At 60.3% G+C, this 25,174-nt stretch overlaps 3 protein-coding genes across 3 annotated transcripts; 2 read left to right on the forward strand and 1 right to left on the reverse strand.

Annotated features, from left to right (window-relative positions):
* The first annotated feature begins 61 nt into the window (after positions 1-61).
* Positions 62-2,818, forward strand: QTRT1 (queuine tRNA-ribosyltransferase catalytic subunit 1). The gene is made up of 8 exons (XM_068664394.1): positions 62-228; positions 312-390; positions 587-702; positions 1,194-1,332; positions 2,037-2,112; positions 2,213-2,322; positions 2,413-2,497; positions 2,585-2,818. The coding sequence occupies exons 1-8, from the start codon at positions 108-110 to the stop codon at positions 2,735-2,737; spliced, it is 879 nt and encodes a 292-aa protein (XP_068520495.1). The 5' UTR covers positions 62-107; the 3' UTR covers positions 2,738-2,818.
* Positions 2,819-5,337: 2,519 nt separating this feature from the next.
* LOC137846448 (beta-1,3-galactosyltransferase 2-like) lies at positions 5,338-7,299 on the forward strand. Its single transcript, XM_068664393.1, is given in 3 exon segments — positions 5,338-6,125; positions 6,127-6,460; positions 6,463-7,299. Coding segments are annotated over 3 exon segments (996 nt in total). The 5' UTR covers positions 5,338-5,858; the 3' UTR covers positions 6,858-7,299.
* A 2,075-nt stretch (positions 7,300-9,374) lies between these two features.
* Positions 9,375-23,958, reverse strand: ILF3 (interleukin enhancer binding factor 3). Its single transcript, XM_068664356.1, is given in 21 exon segments — positions 9,375-9,652; positions 9,878-10,006; positions 10,469-10,675; positions 10,678-10,827; positions 13,694-13,747; positions 13,876-14,029; positions 14,375-14,551; positions 14,659-14,796; positions 15,083-15,253; positions 15,443-15,642; positions 15,964-16,074; positions 16,171-16,282; positions 16,668-16,765; positions 17,265-17,376; positions 17,656-17,751; positions 18,150-18,241; positions 19,576-19,723; positions 20,019-20,199; positions 20,460-20,686; positions 21,117-21,220; positions 23,823-23,958. Coding segments are annotated over 20 exon segments (2,694 nt in total). The 5' UTR covers positions 21,120-21,220; positions 23,823-23,958; the 3' UTR covers positions 9,375-9,518.
* Between the last annotated feature and the right edge of the window lie 1,216 nt (positions 23,959-25,174).

The raw sequence follows: 25,174 nt of genomic DNA on the forward strand, positions 1-25,174 counted from the left end.
ATTTCGGGACTCCCATACATCATTTTTTTTTGGTTATCCCCCCAATTTTTTTCTTCCCCCCCCCAATTTTTTTGTCCCCCCCCCCCCAGGACAGCGGCGGTTTCCAGATGGTTTCCCTGGCGGCTCTCTCGGAGGTGACGGAGGGGGGGGTCCGCTTCGTGTCCCCCTACGGCGGCGCCGAGCTCCTGCTGAGCCCCGAGCGCTCTGTCCACATCCAGAACGCGCTGGGTGAGCCCTGGGGGCTGGGGGGGGGCGGATATTTTGGGGGGGGGTCCTCTGACCCCCCCTGACCCCCCCTGACCCCCCCATAGGTGCCGATATCATCATGCAGCTGGACGACGTGGTCAGCAGCACCACCACGGGGCCGCGCGTTGAGGAGGCCATGCACAGGTCCCCCCCCCCCCAAAAAAAACCCAAATTGTACCCCCCCAGGTCCTGGTGTGCCCCCCCCCAGCCCTAAATCAGGTCCCCCCCCCAAAAAAAAGAACCCAAAGAACCCAAATCTTCTCCCCCCACCCCAGGATCTCCCCCAGGTCCGGTGTGCCCCCCCCCCAGCCCTAAATTTTTGCCCCCCCCCCCCCCCCAGGTCCGTGCGCTGGCTGGATCGCTGCATCGCCGCCCACCGGCGCCCCTCGCAGCAGAGCCTCTTCGCCATCATCCAGGGGGGGCTCGACCCCGCCCTGCGCAGGCGCTGCCTGGAAGGTGGGGACCGAGACCCCCCCCTTGTGCCCCACATCCCCCCCCAGGCCCCATTTACCCCCCCCCTTGTGCCCCACATCCCCCCCTCTTTGCCCCATTTACCCCCCCAGGCCCCGTTTCCCCCCCCCTCCCATTCCCCATCTGCCCCCCCCTCACCATTTGCCCCCCCAGCTCCACATTCTGCCCCCATTTTCCATTCTCCCCTCCCCATATTCTGCCCCTGACCCCATATTCTGCCCCACATTCCCCTCCTCCCCCAGCCCCACATTCTGCCCCACATCCTGCTCTCCAGCCCCACATGCTGCCCCCCACATTCTGCCCCCCTGCCCCACATGCTGCCCCCCATTCCCCCTCACCCCCCCAGCCCCACATGCTGCCCCCCACATGCTGCCCCCCTGCCCCACATACTGCCCCCCATTCCCCCTCCTTCCCAGCCCCATATTTTGCCCCCCAGCCCCACATCTGACCCCCTGCCCCACACGCTGCCCCCCCAGAGATGACGCGCCGCGACGTCCCCGGCTTCGCCATCGGCGGGCTGAGCGGCGGCGAGGAGAAGGAGCAGTTCTGGCGCATGGTGAAGCTCTGCACCGACCTCCTGCCCCCCGACAAACCCCGCTACCTCATGGGCGTGGGGTAGGCGGGGGGGGCGATGTGGGGCAGGATCTGTGGGGCAGGATCTGGGGCGTGGGATCCATAGGGTGGGATCTGTGGGGTGGGATCGGTGGGGTGGGATCGGTGGGCAGGATCCATGGGGCAGGATCTGGGGTGGGATCTATGGGGTGAGATCTGTGGGGCAGGGTCCGGGGCAGAATCTCTGGAGCAGGATCCATGGGCGGGATCTGTGGGGTGGGATCCGTGGGCAGGATGTGGGTCAGGATCCGTGGGGCGGGATCTGTGGAGCAGGATGTAGGGCAGGATGTGGGTCAGGATGTATGGGGCAGGATGTGGGGCAGGGTTCGTGGCGGGATCTATGGGGTCAGGATCCATGGGGCAGGATCCATAGGGTAGGATCCATGGGGTGGGATCCATGGGGCAGGATGTGGGTCAGGATTCATGGCGGGATCTGTGGGGTCAGTATCTGTGGGGTAGGATCCATAGGGTAGGATCCATGGGGCGGGATCCATGGGGCAGGATGTGGGTCAGGATTCGTGGTGGGATCTGTGGGGTCAGGATCCATGGGGCAGGATGTGTGGGGCAGGATTTGTGGTGGAATCTATGGGGTGGGATGTGGGGCGGGATCCATGGGGCAGGATCCATGGGGCAGGATCCATGGGGCGGGCCGTGGGGCAGGCTGTGGGGCGGGCTGTGGGGGTCTCTCAGCCCCTCTCCCCCCGCAGCTACGCCACCGACCTGGTGGTGTGCGTGGCTCTGGGCTGCGACATGTTCGACTGCGTCTTCCCCACGCGCACGGCGGTAAGGAGCAAATTGTGGGGGGGGGGGGGGACCTTTTCCATTTGGGGGGGGTCCCAGGGACCCCCCCTCACCCCGTGCCCCCCCCTTGGTGCCCCCGCAGCGTTTCGGCTCAGCCCTGGTGCCCTGGGGGTCTCTGCAGCTGAAGAGCCAGCAGTTCGCCAAGGATTTCCGCCCCATTGATGAGCACTGCGGCTGCCCCACCTGCCAACGGTGGGCTGGATTTTTTGGGGGGGGATTTTTTGGGGTGTGGGGGGGGCATAAAGTGACCCCCCCCCCTCCCCAAAATTGTGCCCCACGCAGGCACAGCCGTGCCTACCTGCACGCCCTCCTGCGCAGCGACCCGGCCGCCCTGCACCACCTCACCGTGCACAACATCGCCTACCAGGTTTTGGGGCCAAAAAGGGCGAAAACGGGTCCTTAACCCCCCCAAAAATTAAAAAAACACAAAAAAACTTTTTTTTTTCTCCTACAGCTCGAGCTGATGCGGGCCATGCGGGACAGCATCGTGGGGCAGCGCTTCCCCGAATTCGTGCGGGATTTCGTCCGCGCCCGCTATGGGGGCCCCGAGCGCTGCCCCCCCTGGGCCCGGCACGCGCTGGAGGCCGCCGGCATCACGTTGGAGTGAGGGGGCTGTGCCCCCCCGCCCCCCCCCTCTGCTTTTATTCCGGATTTTTGGGGTGTTTTGTATGGGTTTTGTGTGTTTTTTTTGTATTTGGAGTGTGGTTGGTGTGGTTTTTTCAATGGGTTTTGGGGGGTATAAAGGGGTCTGGGGGGGGCGTAAATGCTCTGGGGGGGCAGAAATGGGTTTGGGGGGGACACAAATGGCTTCAGGGGGGCACAAGTGGATCTGGGGGGGGCATAAATGAGTCTGGGGGGGAACTAAATGGGCCAGGAGAGGCACAAATGGGTTGGGGGGGGAATAAATGGGTCTGGGGGGGATAAAAATGGGTCTGGGGGGGGGCATAAATGGTTGGGGGGGGGATGGTGGCCCTGTGACAACCCCCCCCCCCGCAGAACGGGGGGGCTGCAGTGGGGCAGCCCCATAGCCAGGCACTTCGTTGGGGGAGTTGGGGGGGGGGGGGGGCTCCATGCCCCAAAATAACTGGGAGGCGACAGGGATTAAATGGGGGGGCGGGGGGGGGGCTGTTTGGGGTGATTGGGGGACCGTGAAGGTTGGAGGGGGGGAGACCCCCCCCATAGGGTCCCACTGGGATGGGGTCCCCCCCAGTGCCCCCCTGCACCCGGTGACCCCCCCAGGTCTGCCCCCAGGACCCCAGCCCAGAGCCCCCCCCCCCCCCCCCCCCACGATCCTGTCCCAAACCTCAGATCCCCCCCCCAGATCCCTGACACCCCCCCAAAACCCAGATTCCCCCCCCCCCCCCCCCAGGGGGAATCCTGATCCCAAGCCGGATCCCAGTGCCCCCCCCCCCCCCGCCCCCCCCCCGCCCCGCCGTGCGTCACCCCGGGGCGCCCAAGGAAGTTTGTGCAGGGGGTGGGGTGGGGGGGTGGGGGGGGGGCGCCTCGGCTGCGTCACCCCCGGGACACGTTGGGGACGCCGCAGGCACCGCGGCCACACCGACAGCGGCACCGCAGGTGAGCACTGGAGAACTGGGAGCACTGGGAGATGAACTGGGAGCACTGGGAGCTGTAACTGGGAGGACTGGGAGGTGCACCTGGAATGAACTGGGAGCACTGGGAGGACTGGGAGCTGTACCTGGAATGAACTGGGAGGACTGGGAGCTGTACCTGGGATGAACTGGGAGCACTGGAGCTGTACCTGGAATGATCTGGGAGCACTGGGAGGACTGGAAGCTGTACCTGGAATGAACTGGGAGCACTGGGGCAGACTGGTCAGGGCTGGGGGCTGTGACTGGGATGGAACAGGCAGAACTGGGAATTGTAGCTGCGGGTGAACTGGGAGGACTGGGATGACTGGTAAGGCTCAGGAGCTGCACCCATGAGGGAACTGGGAGAACTGGGGAAGTCAGGCAGGGCAGGGAGCAACATCCAGGTGGAACTGGGAAGGACTGGGACAAACTGGGCTGAGTGCTGCACCTCAACGTGAGCTGGGGTGAGCTGGGGTGAACTGGGTGAACTGGGTGAACTGGGCAGGGCCAGAAACTGCAGCACAAGGAGCCCTGGGGGAAACTGGGCAGAAGTGGGGTGAACTGGGCAAACTGGGAGGACTGGGTACGGCTGAAGCCCTGGGGGTGAACTGGGACAAACTGGGCAGGGCTGGGAGCTGCTCCTCGGGGCCCCAGGGCAGGGCCGTGCCCCTCGTCACCCCCCAGCCCCATTCCTGCCCCCAGTGAACCCCTTAACCCCATGACCCCCCCCTTAACCCCATGACCCCCCCCGTGAACCCCCTGACCCCCCTGTGACCCCCCCGGCCCCTGACCTTCGCCCCAGCCCAGCCCCAGTGGGGCCGGCCCCGTGTGGGTGCCCCTGGCGGACCCTGACCCCAATGGGGGGCTGGGGCTATGGGGACGGGGCTATGGGGTTAGGGTTAGGGATGGGGTTGGGGGGGGCGATGTGGGGCAGGAGATGTGGGGCAGGAGATATGGGGCTGGGGACAAGGGGCTGGGGACAGGGGGACAAGAACAGGGATGGGAATAGGGTTAGGGGTAGGGATATGGGGACGGGGGGGATATGGGGTTAGGGTTGGGGATGGGGACAAGGAGGGCGATGTGGGGCAGGAGATGTGGGGCTGGAGATATGGGGATGGGGACAGAGCTGGGGATATGGGGTGGGGATATGGGGTGGGGATTTGGGGCTGGGGGCATGGGGATAGGGATATGGGGTGGGGACAGGGAGGGGGACATGGGGACAGGGCCGGAGATATGGGGTGGGGATATGGGATAGGGACGGGGTTATGGGGTGGGGACAGGGAGGGGGATATGGGGCTGGGGATATGGGATGGGGACGGGGGATGGAGCATGGGGCTGGGGACAAACCTGGAGATCTGGGGTGGGGATTTGGGGTGGGGACAGGGCCGGGCAGGGTCCACGGCAGCCCCCGGGGCCGTGCCTGTGCCGGGCCCCCTCCCACGGGGCTCCCTTATCACCTCTGCTGCCGCTTATCAGCGCTCGGCCCCCGCGGGAGACGCAGCTCCAGGGAGGCCGGGGTGAGGGACGGGGACCGGGAGGGGGCAGAACGAGGGGGTCCCAGGGGGGCTGGGGGCGAGGGGTGAGGGGCGAGGGGTGAGGGGCGAGGGGCAAGCCTTCGGGTGGGCGAGGGGGGAGTTTTAGGGTGAGCGAGGGACAAGGGGACGGGGGCCGAGGGACAAGCCCTTGGATGGGCGAGGGGTGAGGAGCTGGGGGGGCGAGGGGCAAAATTTTAGGGTGGGCGAGGGGCAAGGTTTTGGGTGGAGAGGGGCTGGGGGGCGAGGGGCAAGTTTTTGGGTGGGCGAGGGGCGATCCCTTGGACGCTCAAACCCACCGGTGGCCGAGGCGTCGCGTCCGAGCCGTTGTTTCTCCTCCCCCTCCAGGACCCTTCCCCACCACCACCGGGACCCCCGCCCGCCCCTCCCCGTCCCCCCCCCGGCAGCCCTATGACGATGAGGTGCCCGCAGCCCCCACGCGCGCTGCTGCTGCTGCCCGCCCTGCTGTCGCTGGCGCTGCTGGGGGTCCGGGTGCAGCGGCGCCTCTCCGGGGAGCCCCTCGGTGACGGGCCCGACGGACCCCAAGGACCCCAAGGACCCCAAGGGCCCCAAGGACCCAACGTAGGCGCGGTGCTTGGTAGACCTGATGGCCCTGGTAGACTTGGTGGTCATGGTAGACCTGATGGCCCTGGAGCCATCAACACGGAGGCCTTCAATGGCGGGCGGCATCATCATCATCATCATCATCATCGTCGTCGTCGTCGTCAAAGGCCACGGCCAAGCCCCCCCCGCCCCAGCCGCCACCCCGCTGCAGCCCCCCTACCCCTACCCCTACCGCTTCCTCCTCAACGAGCCCCACAAGTGCCGGGAGCGGGCGCCCTTCCTGGTGCTGCTGGTGGCCACGGAGCCGGCGGGACACGGCGGGCAGGGCGGCCATCCGGCAGACCTGGGGCAACGAGAGCTTGGTGCCCGGCGTCTCCATCCTGCGGCTCTTCCTCACCGGCGTCCACCCGGTGTTCGGGGCCCCGCTGCGGCGGGTGCTGGAGGAGGAGAGCGCCCTGCACCGCGACATCCTGCAGCAGGACTTCCTGGACACCTACAACAACCTCACGCTCAAGACGCTGATGGGCATGGAGTGGGTGAGCCGCCACTGCCCCGGCGCCGCCTACGTGGTCAAGGCCGACCGCGACGTCTTCCTCAACCTGGCCTACCTGGTGGGGCAGCTCCTGCAGCCCCGGCTGCCCCCCAAGAGGACTTCATGACGGGCTACGTCTACCGCGACACCGGGCCGCTGCGCAGCAAGGCCTACAAGTGGTACGTGCCCCGCCAGGTCTACCCCAACGACACCTACCCGCCCTACTGCGGCGGGCCGGCCTACGTCCTGTCGGGGGACCTGGCGGCCAAGGTGTACGCCGTGGCGCAGACGCTGCCGCTGCTCAACATGGAGGACTCCTTCGTGGGGATTTGCCTGCACGCGCTGGGCCTCAGCGTCACCAGCAGCCCCTGGGGGGTCTTCAACATGCACCGGCTGCCCTACGACAAGTGCAAGTTCTCCCGGCTGGTCATGGTGCACCACTACCAGCCCGAGGAGGTGCTCAGCCTCTGGCCCCATTTCCAGGGGGCCAACGTGACGTGTCCCCCCTAGGGGCGGCCGCGTCTCCATGTGTCCCCCCCCCCCCTTAGGGGTGGCCGCGTGCCCCCCCCTCAGGTTTTGCACACCCCCAACCCCGACTTTTTGGCCAGTGTCTGGCACCCGAGCAGCCGCTCGGGGCCGTTTCAAAAACCTCGGGGCTCCCCCACCCCCCAAAAAATCCCTAACGGGGAGGTTTTCTCCCCAAATTGAGCCATGTAGCAGGAGCCCGGGTCTCCGGGGCCGGACCCTCTGCTTTGTTATCTCCGACGTTCATTACTGTGCTCGCCTCCGAGCCAAGTCTGCCCTTGAGCCAGGGACCCCCGCGGCCCAAAAAGCTGTGCCCCCCCCCCCACTCCGTCCCCCCCCCTTAAATTATGGCTTTGTTTGTCCGTTGTTGGTCTGTTTGTAATAAAAGGGCTGCAGCTGAGCCGGCCGGACCGAGCCTGCCCAACGCCTCCTCGCTGCTCGGGGCACCGAAATGGGGCTGGGGGCACTGTAACGGGGCTGGGGGCACCATAATGGGGCTGGGGCACCTCAATGATGGGGTTGAGAGTGCTGCAATGGGGCTGGGGGGGGTCACAGTGGGGCTGGGGCACCACAGTGGGACTGGGAGCACCATAATGGGTCTGGGGGCACCTTGATGGGGTTGGGAGCCCCCCGCTGGGGCCGCTCCATCCACGGCTGCCCCCAACCTCTCCCCCCAGCCCCCCCCGGGGACTCTGCCCCCTCCCCACACCCCGCTCTCATCGCACTCCTGGCACGGCCGTCGCCGCCCCGGCCCCCGTTTGCTCAAGGTGTTGACATAGCTGGGCTCAAACAAATGTGGAGGGGGGTGGCCGTGGGGTGGGGGCCGTGGGGCGGCCATGGGGCAGCCGTGGGGCAGCCGTGGGGCGCGGCCGGGCCCCGTTTCGGGAGGCCGCGCGGGGAGGGTTGGCAAACAGGGGAGCGGACGAGGCCAAAACCTCCCCGAAGGGGCCACGGGTTTGGGCACCTCCCTCCCCGAGCCAGTCCTTAGGTTCGTTAGGTAATTAGGGTAATTATTAGGTGAGCTAATGAAGGGGAGCATGGTGCAGGAGGACGTGGCAGAGTTTGCCCCTGCCCCCCCCTGCCCAGCCCAGCCCCGGGCAGGCGAAGGAGCCGGCGCTGTTGGTTTTGGACGGAGCGGGTGGCACCGAGCCAGGGGACAAAAGCTCGAGGAGGAGGAGGAGGAGGAGGAGGAGGAGGAGGAGGAGGAGGTGCTGGAGGCACCGGGAGCACTCCTCCAATTCTCTTTTCCACCCCAAATTTTGGTGCTGGAGGCACTGGGAATGCTCCTCCGAATTCCCTTTTCCACCCCAAATTTTGGTGCTGGAGGCACCAGGAATGCTCCTCCAAATTCCCTTTTCCACCCCAAATTTGGTGCTGGAGGCACCAGGAGCACTCCTCCAAATTCCCTTTTCTACCCCAAATTTCGGGGCTGGTTCCCACCCCCGGCTGATGCATTTTGGGGACCCCCCAGCCCCCGTGGGGAGCAGCAGCTGCCCCATGCCCATGGCCTCACCCCGTGGCAGCAGGGCTGCACTTCACCTGGCTGAAACCACGGCCCCTTTTTATTGCTTTTTCGCTCGGCTTTGTTGTTGTTTTTTTTTCCCACCCCGCTGCTGTTACCGCACGTACCGGGAAGTGCCCGGTGGCACGGCCCTGGAATTATTGCCTCAAATCCCTCCCCTTGAACCCGGAACAAGGGGAAATCCCCCCCTCTTTGTCCTCAAAGTCCCGTCCCACGTGGGCTGCCGGCACGTGGCTGTCCCCGAAGCCGCTCGGTGTCACCGCGCCGTGACAGCTCCGGCAGGGAGCCGGCGGCATTTTTGGCAGGGATTTGGGTGTTTTATTCCCCGTAAGCCAGCCCTGCCCCAGGCTCGTTCTTCACGCCCCGCTGCCTCCTGACATTTGGCAGCTGCCACCAAACCCCCGCGGGGACCGAAATCGGGGCGTGGATGGGAGCCCAACCCTGCAGCCGCCGTGCCAAGGGGAACGTGGGAACCAAAACCCCAAAAACCAGAGCTGGGTTTGGGGGAAAAAAACCCGCATCTGGGTCCGACAGAGCCCAGGGGCTGCTGCAGGGTAAAAGCAGGTGCTCGGAGACGAAGCCATCAAGAGTTTGTGTTTATTTGTCTACATTCAGCTGAATCCAGGTGTGCTGCCTGAACAATTCAGGCATACAAAACCCACTCTGTCCCACTGGTTTTTAAAATAAAATCTTCACTTATAAAACTGAAACACTAAAGCATTAAAATACAGAAAGCTCGTTTAACTCACTTCACGAAAGCGTTAACAGGTGACATATCCCTTATCTATTTAAAGCCACACTGTGGGAACACGGCAACGCCACTTTTTAAATAGAAAAAGGATTCCGAAAACTCGTAGTAACTCAAAAACCCTATTCAGACAAAGTCGTAATGGCAACTAACAAACCATTAAATACAGAGATGCCCAAAATACAGCTAAGGATGGAATTACAGGTACTCAACCATTAGTGACCGTATCACAAAGAGCACTGCAACATGGAAACGGGGGGGGCAGGGAGGAAGGGGGGGGGGGTTACGTTTACTGTGAGGCCAAAAAACTGAATATTCAAAGGGGGAGCGGGGGCAGGAGGTAACAAAGCCCCGCGCCCGCCGAGGGGGGGCTGCTTTATCTGTACTGGTAGTTCATGCTGTGATCGTTTCTGCCGTAGCCGCCTTGGGACGCCTGGTAGGAACTGGGGGGGCCGCTGTAATTTTGGCCGGAGCCCGGGGAGTTGTAGTTGGACTGCGAGGAATATCCACCTGCGGAGGGAGGGCAGAGAGAAGGGAGGTTGCTGAGGGCTGTAATGCTGGGGGGGCTCCTCCAGTGCTGCGGGGGTGGGATTTTGGGACCTGCCCCCGCGCCCCGAAATGGGAAAAAGCCCCCCCAAAAATAAAGAAAGAGCCCCAAAAGGGAAAGAGCCCCCCCAAAAAAGAAAAGAAGAGCCCCAAAAGGGAAAGAGCCGCGGGGAAGCGTGTTGTACTGACCTTGCTTACCTTGGTACGAGGACCCTCCGCCCCCAGATCCTCCCCCATAGCCCCCGTGTGAGCCGGTGTTGTAGGAGGCACCCCCGGAGTAGTTGTTCCCCCCGCCGCCGCGGCCGCTGCTGCCGTAACCTGGAAGGGAGCCGGGGCTGAGCGCGGGGCTGCAGCTCCTCCTGCAGGCACCCAGCGAGCCCAGCTGCTCCCAGTGCCCGGCCCAGCTGCTCCCAGTGCCCGGCCCAGCTGCTCCCAGTGCCCGGCCCAGCTGCTCCCAGTGCCCGGCCCAGCTGCTCCCAGTAGCCAAAGGGACGGTTGCCCCTTGGGGATCCAATACACCCACCTCGTTGTCCCAAGCCACCCCCGTGGTTCCCCGTTTGCCCCCCAAAAAGCAGCAGCAGCCTCTCAGGATGGAGCAGCCAGCACCCCGACCCCGAGTAGACCTCATTTACCAGCAAAATGACCCAAAAAAGAGCGCTTGGAGCCTGCCAAGTCGCTCCCATGCACCCAGCAGATGGGACCGAAGGGCTGGAGCATCCTTTGTGTGGTTTTACCCCCTCCCCAGATCCCTCCCCCCCCAAACAATCGAGCCCCACTCACTGAATTTGCTCTCGTAGTTGTAGTCGGAGCCCCCTCCGCCCGGCGAGTTGTAGGAGTTGGAGTAGGAGGAGTAGTTGCCCTGGCCGTGGTTGTAGCCTTTCTGCTTGCCTTGCGGCGGGCCGTAGTTACTGTACTGGTTCTGGTTGTAGGACTGCTGCTGCTGGCCCTGGTGGGACTGGTACCCCGAGCCGTAGGAGGGCTTCTGCTGCCCCCGTGCTGCTGCTTCTTGCCCCCGTGCTTGGGGGGCACGGGCGAGTTGTAGTTGTCGCCGCCCTGGTAGTAGGAGCCGTAGCCCGAGGAGCCGCCGCCTCCGCCGCCGCTCCCCGAGTTGGAGTGGCCGCCGTTGCTGTAGAATTGGCCTAAAAAGAGAGAAAAACGTCAACCCCCGGCCCTGCCACGCTGCTCGGGAGGGGACCGGCGGGTTCCAGGCCCGGGAGCAGCTCGGGAGCTCCGCGCAAGCCCAGAGGCTCCCTGGAGGACAGGGTCCGGCTCTCAGCACAGATAATTAATGGTTTTTGACTTAAAAAGCTCCAAAATGTTTAAGGTCCGGCGCTCCTTGAGCCAAGCCGGCCGCCGGCAGCAGCTGGTGCTCGGCCTCCAGCACCGGGACGTGGGGACGGGGAGGGAACTCGTTCCCCTAACGAGCAATTAGCACAGCCCCGGCCCCGAGGGAGGGGGTAGGGGCAGGATGAGCAGCAACGACCCCAGGGGGAGAGGAAGGGGGAGACCTCGCCCCCACCTCGGAGCCCGGGGCACCCGAAAAACCTGGGAACGCCCCCAAATCTTGCAGGAAGCCTGGATGCAACAGCGCAGCCACGAGTGGGTGTTTTTTTGTTTTTTTTTTTCCTTTATTTATCAGCACTACAGGCAAGCTCCCGAGCCCCGAGCAGTCCCGTGCTGCCCCCCCGATGCGTGGGGGTCCTGGTGCAGGGCTTCGGCCGAGGATTACGCTACAGTCGGACTCGCCGCATCCAAAACTCATCGTTTTCGAGGAAGAAAAGCCACTGGAATCTAACCAAAACCTGCACCGGTGCCCGAAGCAGCCTCAGAGGAGAGGTTTCGCTAGCACCTCCTGCCCAACGCAGAGGGTGAGAATTTAGCCAAAAAAAGGCCCGAGGAGCCCGGCCCTGCGCCCTCGGCAGTTCCACGGTACCCAACGGGAGCAACTCCCGAAGGCGAAATCGGAGTTTGCTCCCCAAATTGGGGACGGGGTTGGGTTGTGGAGAACTTCCAGGCACCTGGCTTTAATTTCTCAGGGCTCCAGCTGTCCCTGGAGCCTCCTGAGGGTCCCTCCCCATTAAGGAGCCAAAATTTTGGGAAATGGCAGAATTTGCTATCAACGCCTCGTATTTAACTACCAAGTTTTGGTGCTGTTTGGCAGCTTTTGCCTTCCCCTACATCAAAGGGATAAAGGGATATAAGGAATAAAACCAGCCGCTGCCCACGTGGGAACTTCACCAAGTATTTGCTTAAAAAATGGCAGTTTTTCACTTGGTTCAGGACAGGAGCTATCCCTGGTATAAAAAGTCATCATTTTAAACAGCTTCCTAAAAAAAAAGGGTAGAGGGCATGCAGTGTTATTACCATTTTTGAAAATATTTGCTAAAAACCTCGGACTGTTGAATTTCTCAGCCGGTGCTTGGTGGCTGGGAGGTTTTTTTGTTTCGCTTTGTTTTATTTCCCTGCTTTCGTCACCGAGTTCTCTCGGATGTTGCTGAGCCCCACAAGCCCAACGAACGCCCCCCGGTGCAGGCTTTGCAGCTAAAAACAGTGACAAACAAACCAAAAAAAAATAATAGAGTGGTAAAACCAGCGCTGCAGCAAGAATTAAGGACCGAGCACTCCGAAACCGCCAGAGTTGCAGATTTCCTGCGGTTCCCAATTTCGGTGAGATTTAACCCCCAGGTAGCACAAGCACCCCGCAGGGTCCCCGCAGCGCTTTGGGCCCTTTGTGCTCGGCTCCCCCCGGTCACGGCAGCGAGTCCAGGCACTGCCAGGAGCTCAAGGCTGATAAAGGCTGAGCCCCGAGCGCCCCGGCATTTATTGGCTCAGTACTGGAAGCACAATCACAATACCTTGCAAAGTACACTAGCTACCGGCCACAAAAAAAATAAAAATAAAATAAAAAATAAACCACGTCCCTCAGCGTTAACCCAGCAGCGTGTTACAGAGGATGGAGGATTAGTTTTTTTGTTTTTTAGCACACACGATTCCACAAAGTCACCACTCGGCATGCTCAGCGAGCTGGGCTAGGTTCAGGTGTTGGAAAGTCTTCCCAGTATCAAGAGGCACGGACCCAGGTCCTGGGATTTATTTAAAAGGCTCAAATTTTGTACAAAACCTGCTGTGAATTAAGACGAAGGTCGATTAAAACGCTTCGGTATCTGTTTTCTTAAAAATAAAGTAATGCTTTCCATAAAAAGCAAGGATGGGCTTTTTGCCTTTGCGCTGAACAGAGCCGGCTTTGCCATCTGTGCCCAGGGCACAACAAAAACCAAAAACCTTCTCGGATGGTTTGCTCCCTGCGGTGGACATCGACACGACCGAGTTCAAAGGCAAATCACAATAAAAACTGGCACTGCCTGAAGGTCTGCAGGCTAAGGGTGTTTCAGACAAGCTGCGGTGAAAAGCCACTGTTGAGAAACCCAGTGAAGCACGGGGACACGGCACGGACACTTTGGGCTTTGGAGTTCGAGAAAATTGGAGTAAAAAGCTGTTTTTGTTTGTTTTTTTTTTTGTGTGCAATACTTTTGGATGATCTAGGAAGACCCAAAATCATGATAGCCGTAGCAGTCTGTGAAAAAGTCACCTACAAAAGGGGGAGACAGAGCAGAGAAGAAAAATTAGAACTCTTTTGAAGAGGGCAAAATGCGCCACGTTTCGAGGTCATGTTTTAGATTTCTCTGCTCCTGTCACCCCCCAATGAAGGCTTCTCCTCCAGACCAAGCGCCGTGCGTTTTCAGGAAAATCACAAAAAGCGTGGCTGGTCGCTTCGCATGGCTTAAAGCAGAGAAATTTAAAATATTCACGGGCTCAGAGGAAACGTGAAGTCACCGGGGTTCGGCTTTGCGCTTTCACGCCAGCACCGAGGCCGTTTTGGGTCGGTTCCCACTCAAAAAAGAGAGCCCTTGGCCGACGGCTCCAGCACCGCGCGGCGCGCCCCCGCTCAAGCTCCACGCCCCCAGCAGGACTGACGGGTACCAAAAATCAAAGAGCAGCACTTACTGTAGCCCGCCGTGGCCGAATTCCCTCCGTAACCGTAGCTTCCGTACCCAGCACCTGAACGGGAACAGAGAGCGTAAACACACCGGAATCGGGGGTGCCAAAATTCAATTTTCGTTGCGCTGGAGGAGCTGCTCGGTGCCGGGGGGGTGCAGCAGGGAGGAGGGGGGTGCACGGGGTCTCACCTGCGTTCATGTAGCCGCCGTGGTTGCCGCCGAAGCCCCCCCGGCCCCGGCCCCGGCCGCGGATGTTGCCGCCTCTGCCACGACCCCGCATGTTGGGAGGTGGGGGCACGTCGTTGTGCATGGGGCCGCCCATCCCGAAACCCGGGTTGTGCTGCTGGGGGGGGGAAAAGAGAGGATCGTTAATATGAGGATGGCCCCCGCGTCCCACGGCCCAGGGTGGGGAACCCGGCGGGATTCCTGCTCCCCAAATTCTTGAGCAAATTCTTGGTTTCTTGGGGAACCCAGTGGGATTTCTGCCCCCTAATCCCATGGCCATGAGCAAATCCTTGGTTTCTGGGGGAACCCAGCAGGATTTCTGCTCCCTAACCCCGTGAGCAGATCCTGGTTTCTCTCAAGACATTTTATTCCCTCTCCCCCTGATAATTAAAACCATTCATCAGGAGACAGAGGTAGGAGAGAACCCACAGCTGCATCACACGAAGGCGCTGAATTTACTTACTTTTACTGCAAACTTGGGTCCCCCCCGGGCAGGCAGAGGGGCTCGTTTCTTCTTGTTCTGCTCAATGGCAACGGGAGCATCCGGGAACAGCTTCTCCAGCGCAGCCAGAGCGGCGTAGGCTTTGGCCACCTTCTTATTGGAGCCGGCTCCTTGGAATTTCTGCCCGTCAACCTCCACCTTGGGAAGGAATCAAATCGCTGCGTGTGGAGGCCGAGGGCAGGCGCTGGGTATGGGTGACCCAGGAGGGATGGGAGCGCAGGGGGGGGGCAGGGAAGGGGCCTCACCTCCATCACGAAGCGCTTGTCGTGGCTGCCGCCCGTCTCGGAGATGAGCTCGTACTTCAGCCCGCGCCTCTTCTCGTTCAGCTCCATCACCGGGTTCTTGCCGTGCTTGGTCAGGATTGGTCCCTGTTGCTTCACGTTCTGCAAGCAGAGGGGCAGGGTTTGGTTTTCTCAGAGCTTTGTCACTAACGGACCAGGAATTGCTCCCAAAACGCCTGCTCTGGACCACGTTGGAGGGGGACAGGACTGGAAGGAGCTCACCTGGTGCCTTCCCCCTGGTGCCTTTCCCCCTGGTGCCTTCCCCCCTCAAACTGCTTTGTCCCACTGCCTGAGCTCCATGCAGGCAGCTCAAGGTGCTTTTTGGGACATCCCCTGCCCTCCCCCCGGGGAATCCCAGTGGTGTTTGGCCCCGCTGGGCTGTGCTCACCTCTGAGCTCTGATCCGCAGGAGGAGAAGCGGCGCTGGGCGCAGAAACCGTCTCCACGACAGGAGGGGGGGCAACAACCACGGGTTTCTGTTCCGTCTCCTCGGCTGATTCATCTCCTTTTCCAGACTCTTTGCCTTCCACGCCTGTGGGTAAACCCATATCTTGCAACACCTGGGGTAAGGAAAGCGGGAGACGGGATTACTGCAGTGCGCCCTGGCTCTCACATGCCCTATGCATTTTTGGGGTAAAAATCGAGAAGGTTGCTCAAGACCCCGTTTGTTAATTGAGCACCGGGCTTTTCCCAGCCAGGCTGCCTCGAAGGAGAGCCCCGCAGCAGGGATTTCCACACACGGCTCTTACCTTCACTGCCACGTGCAATTTGGCCGTCTTTTTGGAGGGTCCTGATGCCTCAAAGGTGCTGCCATCGATTTCCACCGACATCGTGAAGATGGGAGCATGAACTGGCCCAGTCTGAGACACGAGTTTGTACTGGAGCCCAGGCTTCAGCTGGTTTAGTTTCATCAGTGCGTTCATGGCCTGGGGAGGTTCGAGTTTCTCCTCTGAACAGAAAAACAGACGGTGCAGATGTTGGTCATCCCTGCAGAAGCAGCCTCACTGATTTCAGACAGCAAGCTCCCATCTATCAGTTCCGACCTCGTGAGCATTTAAGCCACACCAAGTAAAAATCTGACAGCGGCCAAGTTTGCTTTTTCCCCCTTAATTTCCTAAATTCACACCCCCCACAGCCCCCGCGCACGGCATCGCTCAGGATCAAACAGTGCCCAGAGCTCTCCTGGAACCTGCCCCCTCCCGCCCCCAGCTTAGCCTGAGAACAGCTTTCGGGAAGCCCCCTTTGTACCTACCTCTTGTTAACTCAATACCTTTTTTCTGAATCTTCTTTTTCTTTTTGCTGGGAGATTTCTCCTCTCCGTCCTCCTCCATGGGACGCTTCATGGGGGTGACAGCGTACGTGGTACTGGGAGGAATTTGGACTGCAAAGACCAGAACAGGAGAGCTGAGCACTGCGGCAGGAGCCTCACAAACACCTCCTTATTTTCGTCATTTCTTGTATTTCTCTCATTACCTACCAGTATAGTCAACAGGGTTCTCGTTCTTTGGTTTCTTGGGCATTTTGGAAGGGAGGGGATCCATCCCCAAGACTTTGTGAAGCTGGCCAAAAGCAGCAAGTCTCAGAGCGTGCTAGAAAGACGAAACGCATGTTACGGGGACGCACGGGCTGCCCCAGCCATCTCTGCTCCCTGCAGTTTCAGACAGGACCATTCTACCCACCCCTACACAAAATTCCTCATCAGTTTAAATAGGACTCTCTGAATTTTGAGGTTCGGCCCAAAAGACGGGGCACGGCAGCAAGTCACTATTTAAACCCTGATACTTGGCTTCTGGTTGGCCGAGCTACAAATTCCTTTTTGGCGTGGGACCCACTTGGAGTTCTTTTACTTGGCTGGGTCGTTAAAAAAGTTACCACCAACCTCCGTGAGGTTACTAAGCTACCGATAACCAATATGGGAGTTCAGAGTCAGTTGAACTGAGCAAGTTTTTGTAACATCTGTAGGCAAAACTATACCTGAGCACTCTGTGTGATATCTTCCCTTTGTTGTCTGTCTAGATGCCCAATAGCATCAGTGGCTTCTTTTTCACAAGGATCATAAATACCAGAACCATCTGAAGGCAGGAAACAAGGAAGATATGCAGAGAATTATCCTGGTGTTTCTAAAGCAACTAAACTAAGTATTCCCTTGGCATCAATCAACACTCAGCCCTCGGAGAACACCGCCTGACAAGATCCAGCCACTGTCCAACATTCTGAGACTCGCCTGGGCTTTACGGGTACAATTACTGGGGAACTGGTCACGAAGCACTGGGAGAACCGGGTTTTACACTGCTGGGAACCGGCAGCTCCCTCTGCGGGGTTTGTCAATGGGTCCACAGCTCCGAACACTCGTGCCCTGAGCAGCAGCAGGGTACAGCAGTACCCAGGCACGCCGGGGGCTTTCTGAGCTTCGAGTCTAAGCTGTCTGCACGGAAAGCAGCCGATGTCTCAGACACCAGGCAACACAACAGCGCGCCAAAGCTTCAACCGCGTTCGTTTTTTTGGTTTTTATTTATTTTTTTTTTATTTTTCGGTGTCCCTTTGAAATGGAAATGCAGAGAACCACCTAACCTGGCATCACGATTCCCGAGGCGAGGCACTCCAGGACCCTCCTCAGAGCCTCCCCGGCGCCCATGGGTCGGTTGGCGGTCCCGATCGACTTCTCACACAGCAGCTCCAGAGGCTGGAAGAGATTTTGGGGGGCAGTGAGAGGAGCAGGGGCAGGCGCGGCACGCTACGCTCGCTGCAGCTCCAGGAGCTGCGAAAAATTCACAGAACAGCCTGAAAAACAGAACGATTCACGGCGTGGAAAGCTGGCAGGTGGCTTGTAAGGGACCAAAAACCCAGGAATTTCCATCTTTACAGCTCGCTTCTGGAAACGGAACGCGTGCGGGCCACAGGGAGCCGGGCACGGGTTCGGAGGAGGTCCCCAAAACCCCGAACAAACAAAGGGGACAGTTACCCATCCTCGCAGCGGGGCCCAGGTGGGAACCCGAGTGCACAGATCCCGCAGCACGCGTATGACGATGACGCACGACTTCAGCCCGTTCGCCCTGGCCTGGAGGAGGAACCAGAAGCAGAAATTCAACAGCAACCCCCGACCTGCGGGGTCGCAGACATTAACTTTGGCAGTGCTACTTTGGCAAGGGTCAACAGTATTCCACGTGGCCATTTTACAACTGGAGTGTACGGAGGCGACATTACTCTTAGCACAAAGCAGCAGGGAGGCAGCTACTCGTTAACAAAGCTTCCTTTCCAACGCTTAATTTGCTTAAGTGCTTCTTTAGCAGCTGTACCGGCGACAGGCGCTAAGTTCAGCACGTCTAACGTTAACGTATTTTAAGTAAAAAAAATAAAAATAAAAAAACAACAGTTAGCCCGTTAAAGGTTTTTTTTTTTTTTTTTTTTTTTTACAAATTCTCTACTTAAAGACAAATATAAGAACAAAATGCAAACCTGGAACCACTTGGCGTGCCGCAGTGACGCCAAGGCAGCAAGGCATTTCTGCCTGTCCAGAACGTCCGGGGAGTCGGTGACTGATAGCGTTTCTATTCGTGGATGGAATAAGAAGACAAGGCACAGTTTGACCAAGGGGGTTCTGTCGGCTGGGGAGGGGACGAGGCAGCTCCCTACGGGCAGCTGAGGCTCCCAAATGATCGCGCTCTCGCTCCTTGAGCTGGCCGGGGGGGGCTGCAGTGCGCTCGCCTCTCGGCCTCGCTTAGAAATTAAGACTGCAGAGGCGTGGGGGGAGGTTTAGTGATCGGGGACGGGCAGAAATCTGGTCCGAGAGGAGAGATTGGGGCAGAACGCCCCTCGGGAGAGGACCCAGATCCGTCACGGCTCCAGCAGAGTCGCGGCGTGCGAGGCCCGGGGGGGAATTTGATAAAGCCCCCGCTGTGAGCGCAGCGTTAGTGGAGCAGGGGGGGCAGAGCTTTGCCAGGATCAAGGGAACCCCTGCGCCCGTCAGGCCGGACTGCCCCGGCCCCAACCCGTGACAGAGAGCGTCCTGTTGGTCAAAGGTCCAGCGTCCCTAAAATTGACAAACTAGAAGGCTTGGTAGACGAGGTCAGATATCAAAACCAAAGACAGTCAAGAGAGCACAAGAATAGTTCCCAGTCTGTGCTGCAGCAAAACTGAAGATCAGGTTTTTTGTTTTTAGAGCTCAAAGTTGCCCACGACCAGGGTTTTAGATAAGGCTAGTGCACGCAGCGAGCGCTGGAGGTGTGCGGATGGAACAGAGCCGCGGCCACGGCGAGCCCACGCGGGAGCAAAAACGCCCGTGGATTCTTACTGCGAGAGGAATTTGGGGCCGAACGGAGAGGCTAACTTTATCCAAAACTCTGCATCACTTCCTGCAGTTCTCAACTTGAGCTGCTCAAACAGCCAAGCAGGGAGAGCCGCAGCACCTCGCGTTCTCTCTCATTCTTGCTGCAACACAAACTGCTCAGAGCATCCGGTCTCATTACATGCAAGTCATTTCACGAGAAGCCTTCAATTTTTTTTTTTTTAAATGTATCCATTTATATTTTTTTTTTAACGTCACTGTGCAGGCCACTTACATGGCTAGATACAAAAAAAAAAACGATTAATCCAACAGGATGACATATTAGTGAACTAAAGGCCGAAGGAAAAAGGACAAAATAAAAACCAAACTAAAAAAGGAACAAAATACCATCGGAAAGGTGCTGCTCAGTTTCAGAAAACTCGGTCCAAATAAACCATAACCACGATCTCACGAGGTTAGGGCCGCCTCGAGGAGTTTGGAATTTGCACAGAAATGGTTTTTTGCCACTTTGGATGAAACTGAAGAGCACACCCTAACAACAAATCAGCGACAGCACCGCCTGCAGAGCGCCTGCCGGCCGTTCGCAGCCTCCCCTACCTCCAGCTAACTGCTTCTCCAGTTCTTCTCTGACCACGGGCGACGTCAAGTGGATGGTCAGCGTCAACGGGGGCTCTTTCGTGTTCTTAATGACAATGGCAGCATCACCAACGGACTGGATTATTTCGTATTTGTCTTCGGTTATAGCCTGCAACGGAACGGAGCGCTGAGTGCTCGCCTCACTCCCTTTTTTGAGTGCTTTGAACACCTTTTTCCAAGGAAACCAAACCAAAAACCAGCACGAGGCGTGCACGGGACATTTCAGCTCATGAAACAACGCTCATTTGGGAAGTGACTCCAGAACAATGATGAAGTCTAACCAAGAACACGTTCCCAAGGCACCTCAACACAGGCATGGTGCTGGGTGTCTTTTTTATCCATTTAAGACTTTTTTCCCTCGTTCTGCTCCCTGCCACACGCCCAAACACAAGGACCTTACTCACAGCAAGCTGTACGCCGAGATTGTCGGCCACTTTCTCCAGGAGATCCGACGTGGGCTTATCCTTGCAGAGCAGGACCAGCTCCAGGTCCAAGTCCCCCTTGAGTAAGAGGCCTTTGGCCACAAGCCCCACGCGCATCACGCCACGGAGGGTCCTGGTCAGCTGCTCCGTGGCCTTCTGATCCCTGCAAAAAGGACACGGCGCGATGGCAGCGGCCCCAAAAAGCAGAAAATTGGCTGCAGCCGAGCACCAGAGCTCAGCTGGGGCTCAGGGATGGCTCTGGGGAGCTCCAACGGGATGCACGAGCCCTGGTGCAGCATCACCGCACCCGGGCAGGAAAAAAATCACTCAGCCCCCAAATTAACCCCAAAACCAAGGGAAACGGGGTCTTCCCCAGTTCCAACATGATCTTTTCGACTAACCCAAGCCCGCCCGATGCCTCACCCTCCTTCTTTGTTCTCCTCCTCAGCCGCTGTCTCCATGGCCTCCGCCTCGGGCTGCTCCCCCCCGACTTTCTCCTGCTCATCGATCCAGTCGGAGACGGCTTTGAGGGCGCGCTCGGTGTGGGACACCATGTTCTGAACCGCCTCCAGCTCCTCCTGCGTGGGGTACACGGCCGAGTGCTTCGCCATCACGTGGCGGTCGTCGTTCACAAAGATACGCATTGGTCGCTGCGGGGGCAAGGAGAGGGGGTTCCAGAATCAGCCCGGAGTTATTTGGGTTGGAGGAGACCCCCGAGACCACCCAGCCCAACCCCAGAATCATCTGGGTTGGAGGAGACCCCCAAAATCACCCAGCCCAACCCCAAAATTATTTGGGTTAGAGGAGACCTCCAAAATCACCCATACCAACCGCAAAATTATTTGGGTTGTTGAAGACCTCCAAAATCACCCAGCCCAACCCCAGAATCATTTGGGTTGGAGGAGACCCCCAAGACCACCCATCCCAACCCTAACCCTAACCAGCCCTCTGCCAAACCCCGTCACCAAGCTCAACGTCTGAACGTCTTTTGAAGACCCCCAGGGTTCAGTGCCAGGCCAACCCCAGAGGTTTTTCTCTAAAAGATGTGAATTCTTCCCATTTTTCCAACCCTTCCCTTACCATTTTTGCTTCCAAGTGTCCGTCCGAGCGCTGCCGTCCCCGCGCGTCCGTCCCCACCGCGCTCGTTTAGATTCGCCCGTGGCGGTACTGCACTTTTTGATCACCTGCAAAGAGGAAAAGCCAATTAGCAAAGGGTAATTAGTGGGGTCACCAGGCCTCACGACCCCTCCGAGCTCCGGGGGGTGGCTGAGCCGCAGGACACCGAGCTCCCAGCTCCCCAGGATTTCTGCTCCCCAGGACCTGTGGCAGCGACCGAGGCAGCCCTAAGGATGCTATTTTGGCTCCTCGCACCCCAAAGCCCCCCCTTTTTCCCATTAAAGGTGGGTTTTTGCAAAGCTTCCACGTGGATTTCTGGAGTGAAGCAACGAAGACGAAGCACTGACGCGCTCAGCAGCGTGAAAATTGACTGTTTCTGACTTAATTTGTCTATAAACTCGTCTAATTCCACGAGGTTGCTGTCAGCTGGTGACCGAGCTTCCATTTGCCCAGCCTGGCCAGAGGCTGCTTGTGAGAATCCCGTTGCCGAATCCTGCTTTTTTTCACCCCAAATTCATTCGGAGGCTCCGTGGCTCCGGCTCTCCCTTTCCAAGGCCGCGTTCACACCGTGCGAAGCTCCTCAGGTGGAACCCAAACGACGTCCGGGCGTTTTGGGGCAAGAAACCTCCTTCAGAGGGAGCTGGAACCGCAGAGGCTGAGCCCCCGCCGCGGCAGCCGGCTCCTTTTGGTAACATTTTTGGTAAAAGAAGCGCCCCCATCCCCTGCCCCGCAGGACCGAGCCCTCCTTGCGTGGGGAGAGCTTCCCCAGGTGCCTTCGGACGCCAGCAGCTCCCAAATGCCCCTGGAGCGGCTTCGGAGCGCGGCAGCTGCTCAATTTGCGGCCGTTAATTGGGCTGCACCTCCCAAATTCTTCCTGAAAGCCCCCGATTTACCGGGGGCGACGCGATCCCAAACAATCCTACTCCTCCGCCGGGCCCACGTCGGAACCGTTCTGTAAATCCAGCCCCAAAATTGCTGCCACGCTGCCAAACCTCGCCTCTGTCCACATTTCCAGCAGCTTTCCCTCAAAATTACACCCGACGAGGCTCTTTTTTCCTTTTTTTTCCCCATTTTCTCCGCTGGAAGCTGCCCACAAATCCACCACGAATCCACACCGACGGAGCTGAGCTTCCCAAAACCATCCGGGATACGGAATAACGAGGGGACAGGACTAATTAACTGTCCCAACGCTCGGTGCTTTATTAGAGCCGTGCCATTTTACCGATGCCACACTGGGCCGGGATGGAGCTCGCAGCCCCGCGGTGCCGGCCGGTCTCCAACCAGAAATCGGGCTCCCATCCTGAGGAATTTACCCCAAAAAAACAACAAAAACCAGGCGTGATGGGGAAAGCTCCTTGCCTCCTGCTGCTGTCGGTTTGTGCGGCGTTCGCAGAGATTTCTCCGGCTGGGGAACCTCCCCGATTCTTTTCCCGCAGACACTTTTGGCCTTTTGGCCACAAATTTGGGCCTGAGGGCACCAAAACCCAGCGGCCGGGAGGATCCCAAACCTGCGGGGGGCTGACAGCAGAGATCGGCTCCTGTCCCGCGACGTCTGCACCTCCGATGGTTTTTATTCCCATGGGTGATTTCCTTCAAACTTTGGGGTTTTTTTGGAGAAAGGAGCAGGGCCACGAGCTCACGGGGTGGCTTCAGCAGCCAGGAGATGCTCCAAGGGCTCGATTGAAGCAGCCCGGTGCTGCCCGCGATGCCTGGGGACGGTGCCGTGGGCGTTATCTCTTATCAGGAAAGCCCCCAGCCCTGGTTTTCCCCCCCCGGGGGGGCGGGGGGGGCGGCAGCATCTTGAGCTCGGCGCCTCCTCGGGAGAAAGAGCAGAAAGCGCAGGCGAGCGCGGGCCCTGGCGCCGCTCCTAGGGGCCGAGAGCTTTTTGGGTGAAAAAACGACGAAAGGCTCCTCGCCTGCTCACAACTCCCACCCCCAATTTCACCCCCCCCCAAAAAAAAACCAAAACAACAAAACAGCAGGGATTCGGGGGGGGGGGGGGGGGGGTTCAGCAAAGCCCGCGGGAAGGATGCTGGGGGGGCTCGGAGGAAAGTTGAACGCCGGGAGCCGAATTTTACCGGTTTTAAGGAGGAAATGGGTTTCTTTTGTTGTTTTTTTTTGGTTTTGTTTTGGTTTTTGGAGGGGTTGCTGGATTATTTTGGGCCCCCCCTTTGTGCTTTCAGCCGGCTTTGGAGCGGGGGAGACGGCGATAACGGGAACCGCGGGGGGAGGTTTTGGGGTGGGGGGCGTGTGTGGGGGTGAGGGGGGGTCCCCAAAGGGGATGAGGGGGGGGGGAAAAGGGGGGGGTGAAGGGGAGAAGGGGGTGGGGAAAGGAGGGTGCTGGGGGGGAAGGGGGGGTGTGGGGGGGGGAATGGGGGATGCTGAGGCGGAAGGGGGGCTTTAAGGGACAAAGGGGGGGCTTTGGGGGGTGACCCCCGCCCCCCCCCCCGGGGGTCGCCGCCATTTGCAGGCGCGGGGAGAACAAAGCGCGGCGGGAACACGGAGATGGGGGGGGGGGCGCTAGAAAAAGACCCCCACCCCCCCCCTTCACCCCCTCCTTCCCTCCCCACCCCCCTTTAGCCCCCCGGGGGGGGGTCTCCCCCTCATGCCCCCCACCCCGGGCCCTCCCCCTCCCCTTTTTTTTCCCCCCCCCCCCCTTCCCCTCCTCACCGCCGGCCCAACGGCCGCCCGCCGCCATTTTGTCTCCCCAGCACAATGGGGCCGCGCGGGGCGGGAGGAGGAGGAGGAGGAGGAGGAGGAGGAGGAAGGAGGCGGGGGCCAGGTCAACCCCCGGCCCCCCCCCCCGGTACCGCCCCCGCTGCCCCAACCGGGCCCGGCCCCCCCCCCCCCCGCCTCCCCCCCCCTCCCCTCCCATTCGGGGCCTACCGGGCCTGGTGGGGGGGGGGGGGGGGGCCGCAGAGGCGGTGCCCGGCCCGGGTGGGGGGCGCTGGGCCCGGCGGGGTTGGGCCCGGCCCGGGTCGGCTCCGGCTGCAGCGGGGGGGGGCGGAGCCGCCGCCGCCGCCACCGGCGGGAGTGGAAGGGGGGGGGCGGGGAGGGGGGGGGATAAACCGCGCTGAGGGGGGGGGGGGGGGCAGGGTCACGTGACGCCGCCACGGCGCCCTTCAGCCAATGGGAGGGGAGGGCGGGGAGTTTTTTTTTTTTGGGGGGGGGGGCCGTGCGCGCCCCCGGTGCTGCGTGCGCGCCGCCGGGCCCCGCCCACAGCGCCCCCCCCTCCCCTCACGGTGTGCGCATGCGCGGGGAGGGCTCCCCCCCCCCTCAGTGGGGGGCGGGGGGGCGGTGAGGGGGGGGGCTTGGTGGGCTGGGGGGGTCGTGGGGCTCCTTGGGGGGCCCTGAGGGGATCGTGGGGGGGCCTGAGGGGGGTCTTAGGGGTCCTTGGGGGCCCCTGAGGTTATTGTGGGGGTCCCTGAGGTGATTGTGGGGCTCCCTGGGGGTCCCTAAGGTTATTGGAGTGCCTGAGGGGATCCTGGGGCTTCCAGAGGGGGTCCTGGGGCTTCCAGGGGGGGGTCTTGGGGCTCCCTGAGTGGGACCCAGGCGGCCTGAGGGGATCGTGGGGGTCCCTGAGGGGGTCTTGGACCTTCCTAGGGGGATCACGGGGTCCCTGAGGGGGTTTTGGGGGCTCCCAGAAAGGGACCCCAGTGGCCCGGAGGGGAAGGGGTACGAGGGGCTGGGGTCCCTCGGCCCCTTCAGCCTGGAAGGGAGGCGGCGCAGGGGCTGAGTTTTGGGTACAGGGGTCGGACCGGACGATCCTCCCGGGACCGCCCCGACTCAGGCCCCTCTGGGGTTCCTGTGGGTTCAGGCCCTAAAAAGTGACAATTCTCCTGGGTGGGGTTTCTTCTGAACGGGATCGTTCCATTTCCCTTTGTTACCACATCCTTGTGAGCTCGCAGTGCCACGGAAACAAATCTCCTTTTTCTCCCTCATTTCAGGAATGAAATCCCCACGCAGAGCTGCGCTGCTGAAGGCTGAGCTGACCCCGAATTCCGAGGCACAGGATTTGCAGC

This window comes from Anas acuta, chromosome 32 (genome assembly GCF_963932015.1).
Source record: "Anas acuta chromosome 32, bAnaAcu1.1, whole genome shotgun sequence".
Taxonomy (NCBI): domain Eukaryota; kingdom Metazoa; phylum Chordata; class Aves; order Anseriformes; family Anatidae; genus Anas; species Anas acuta.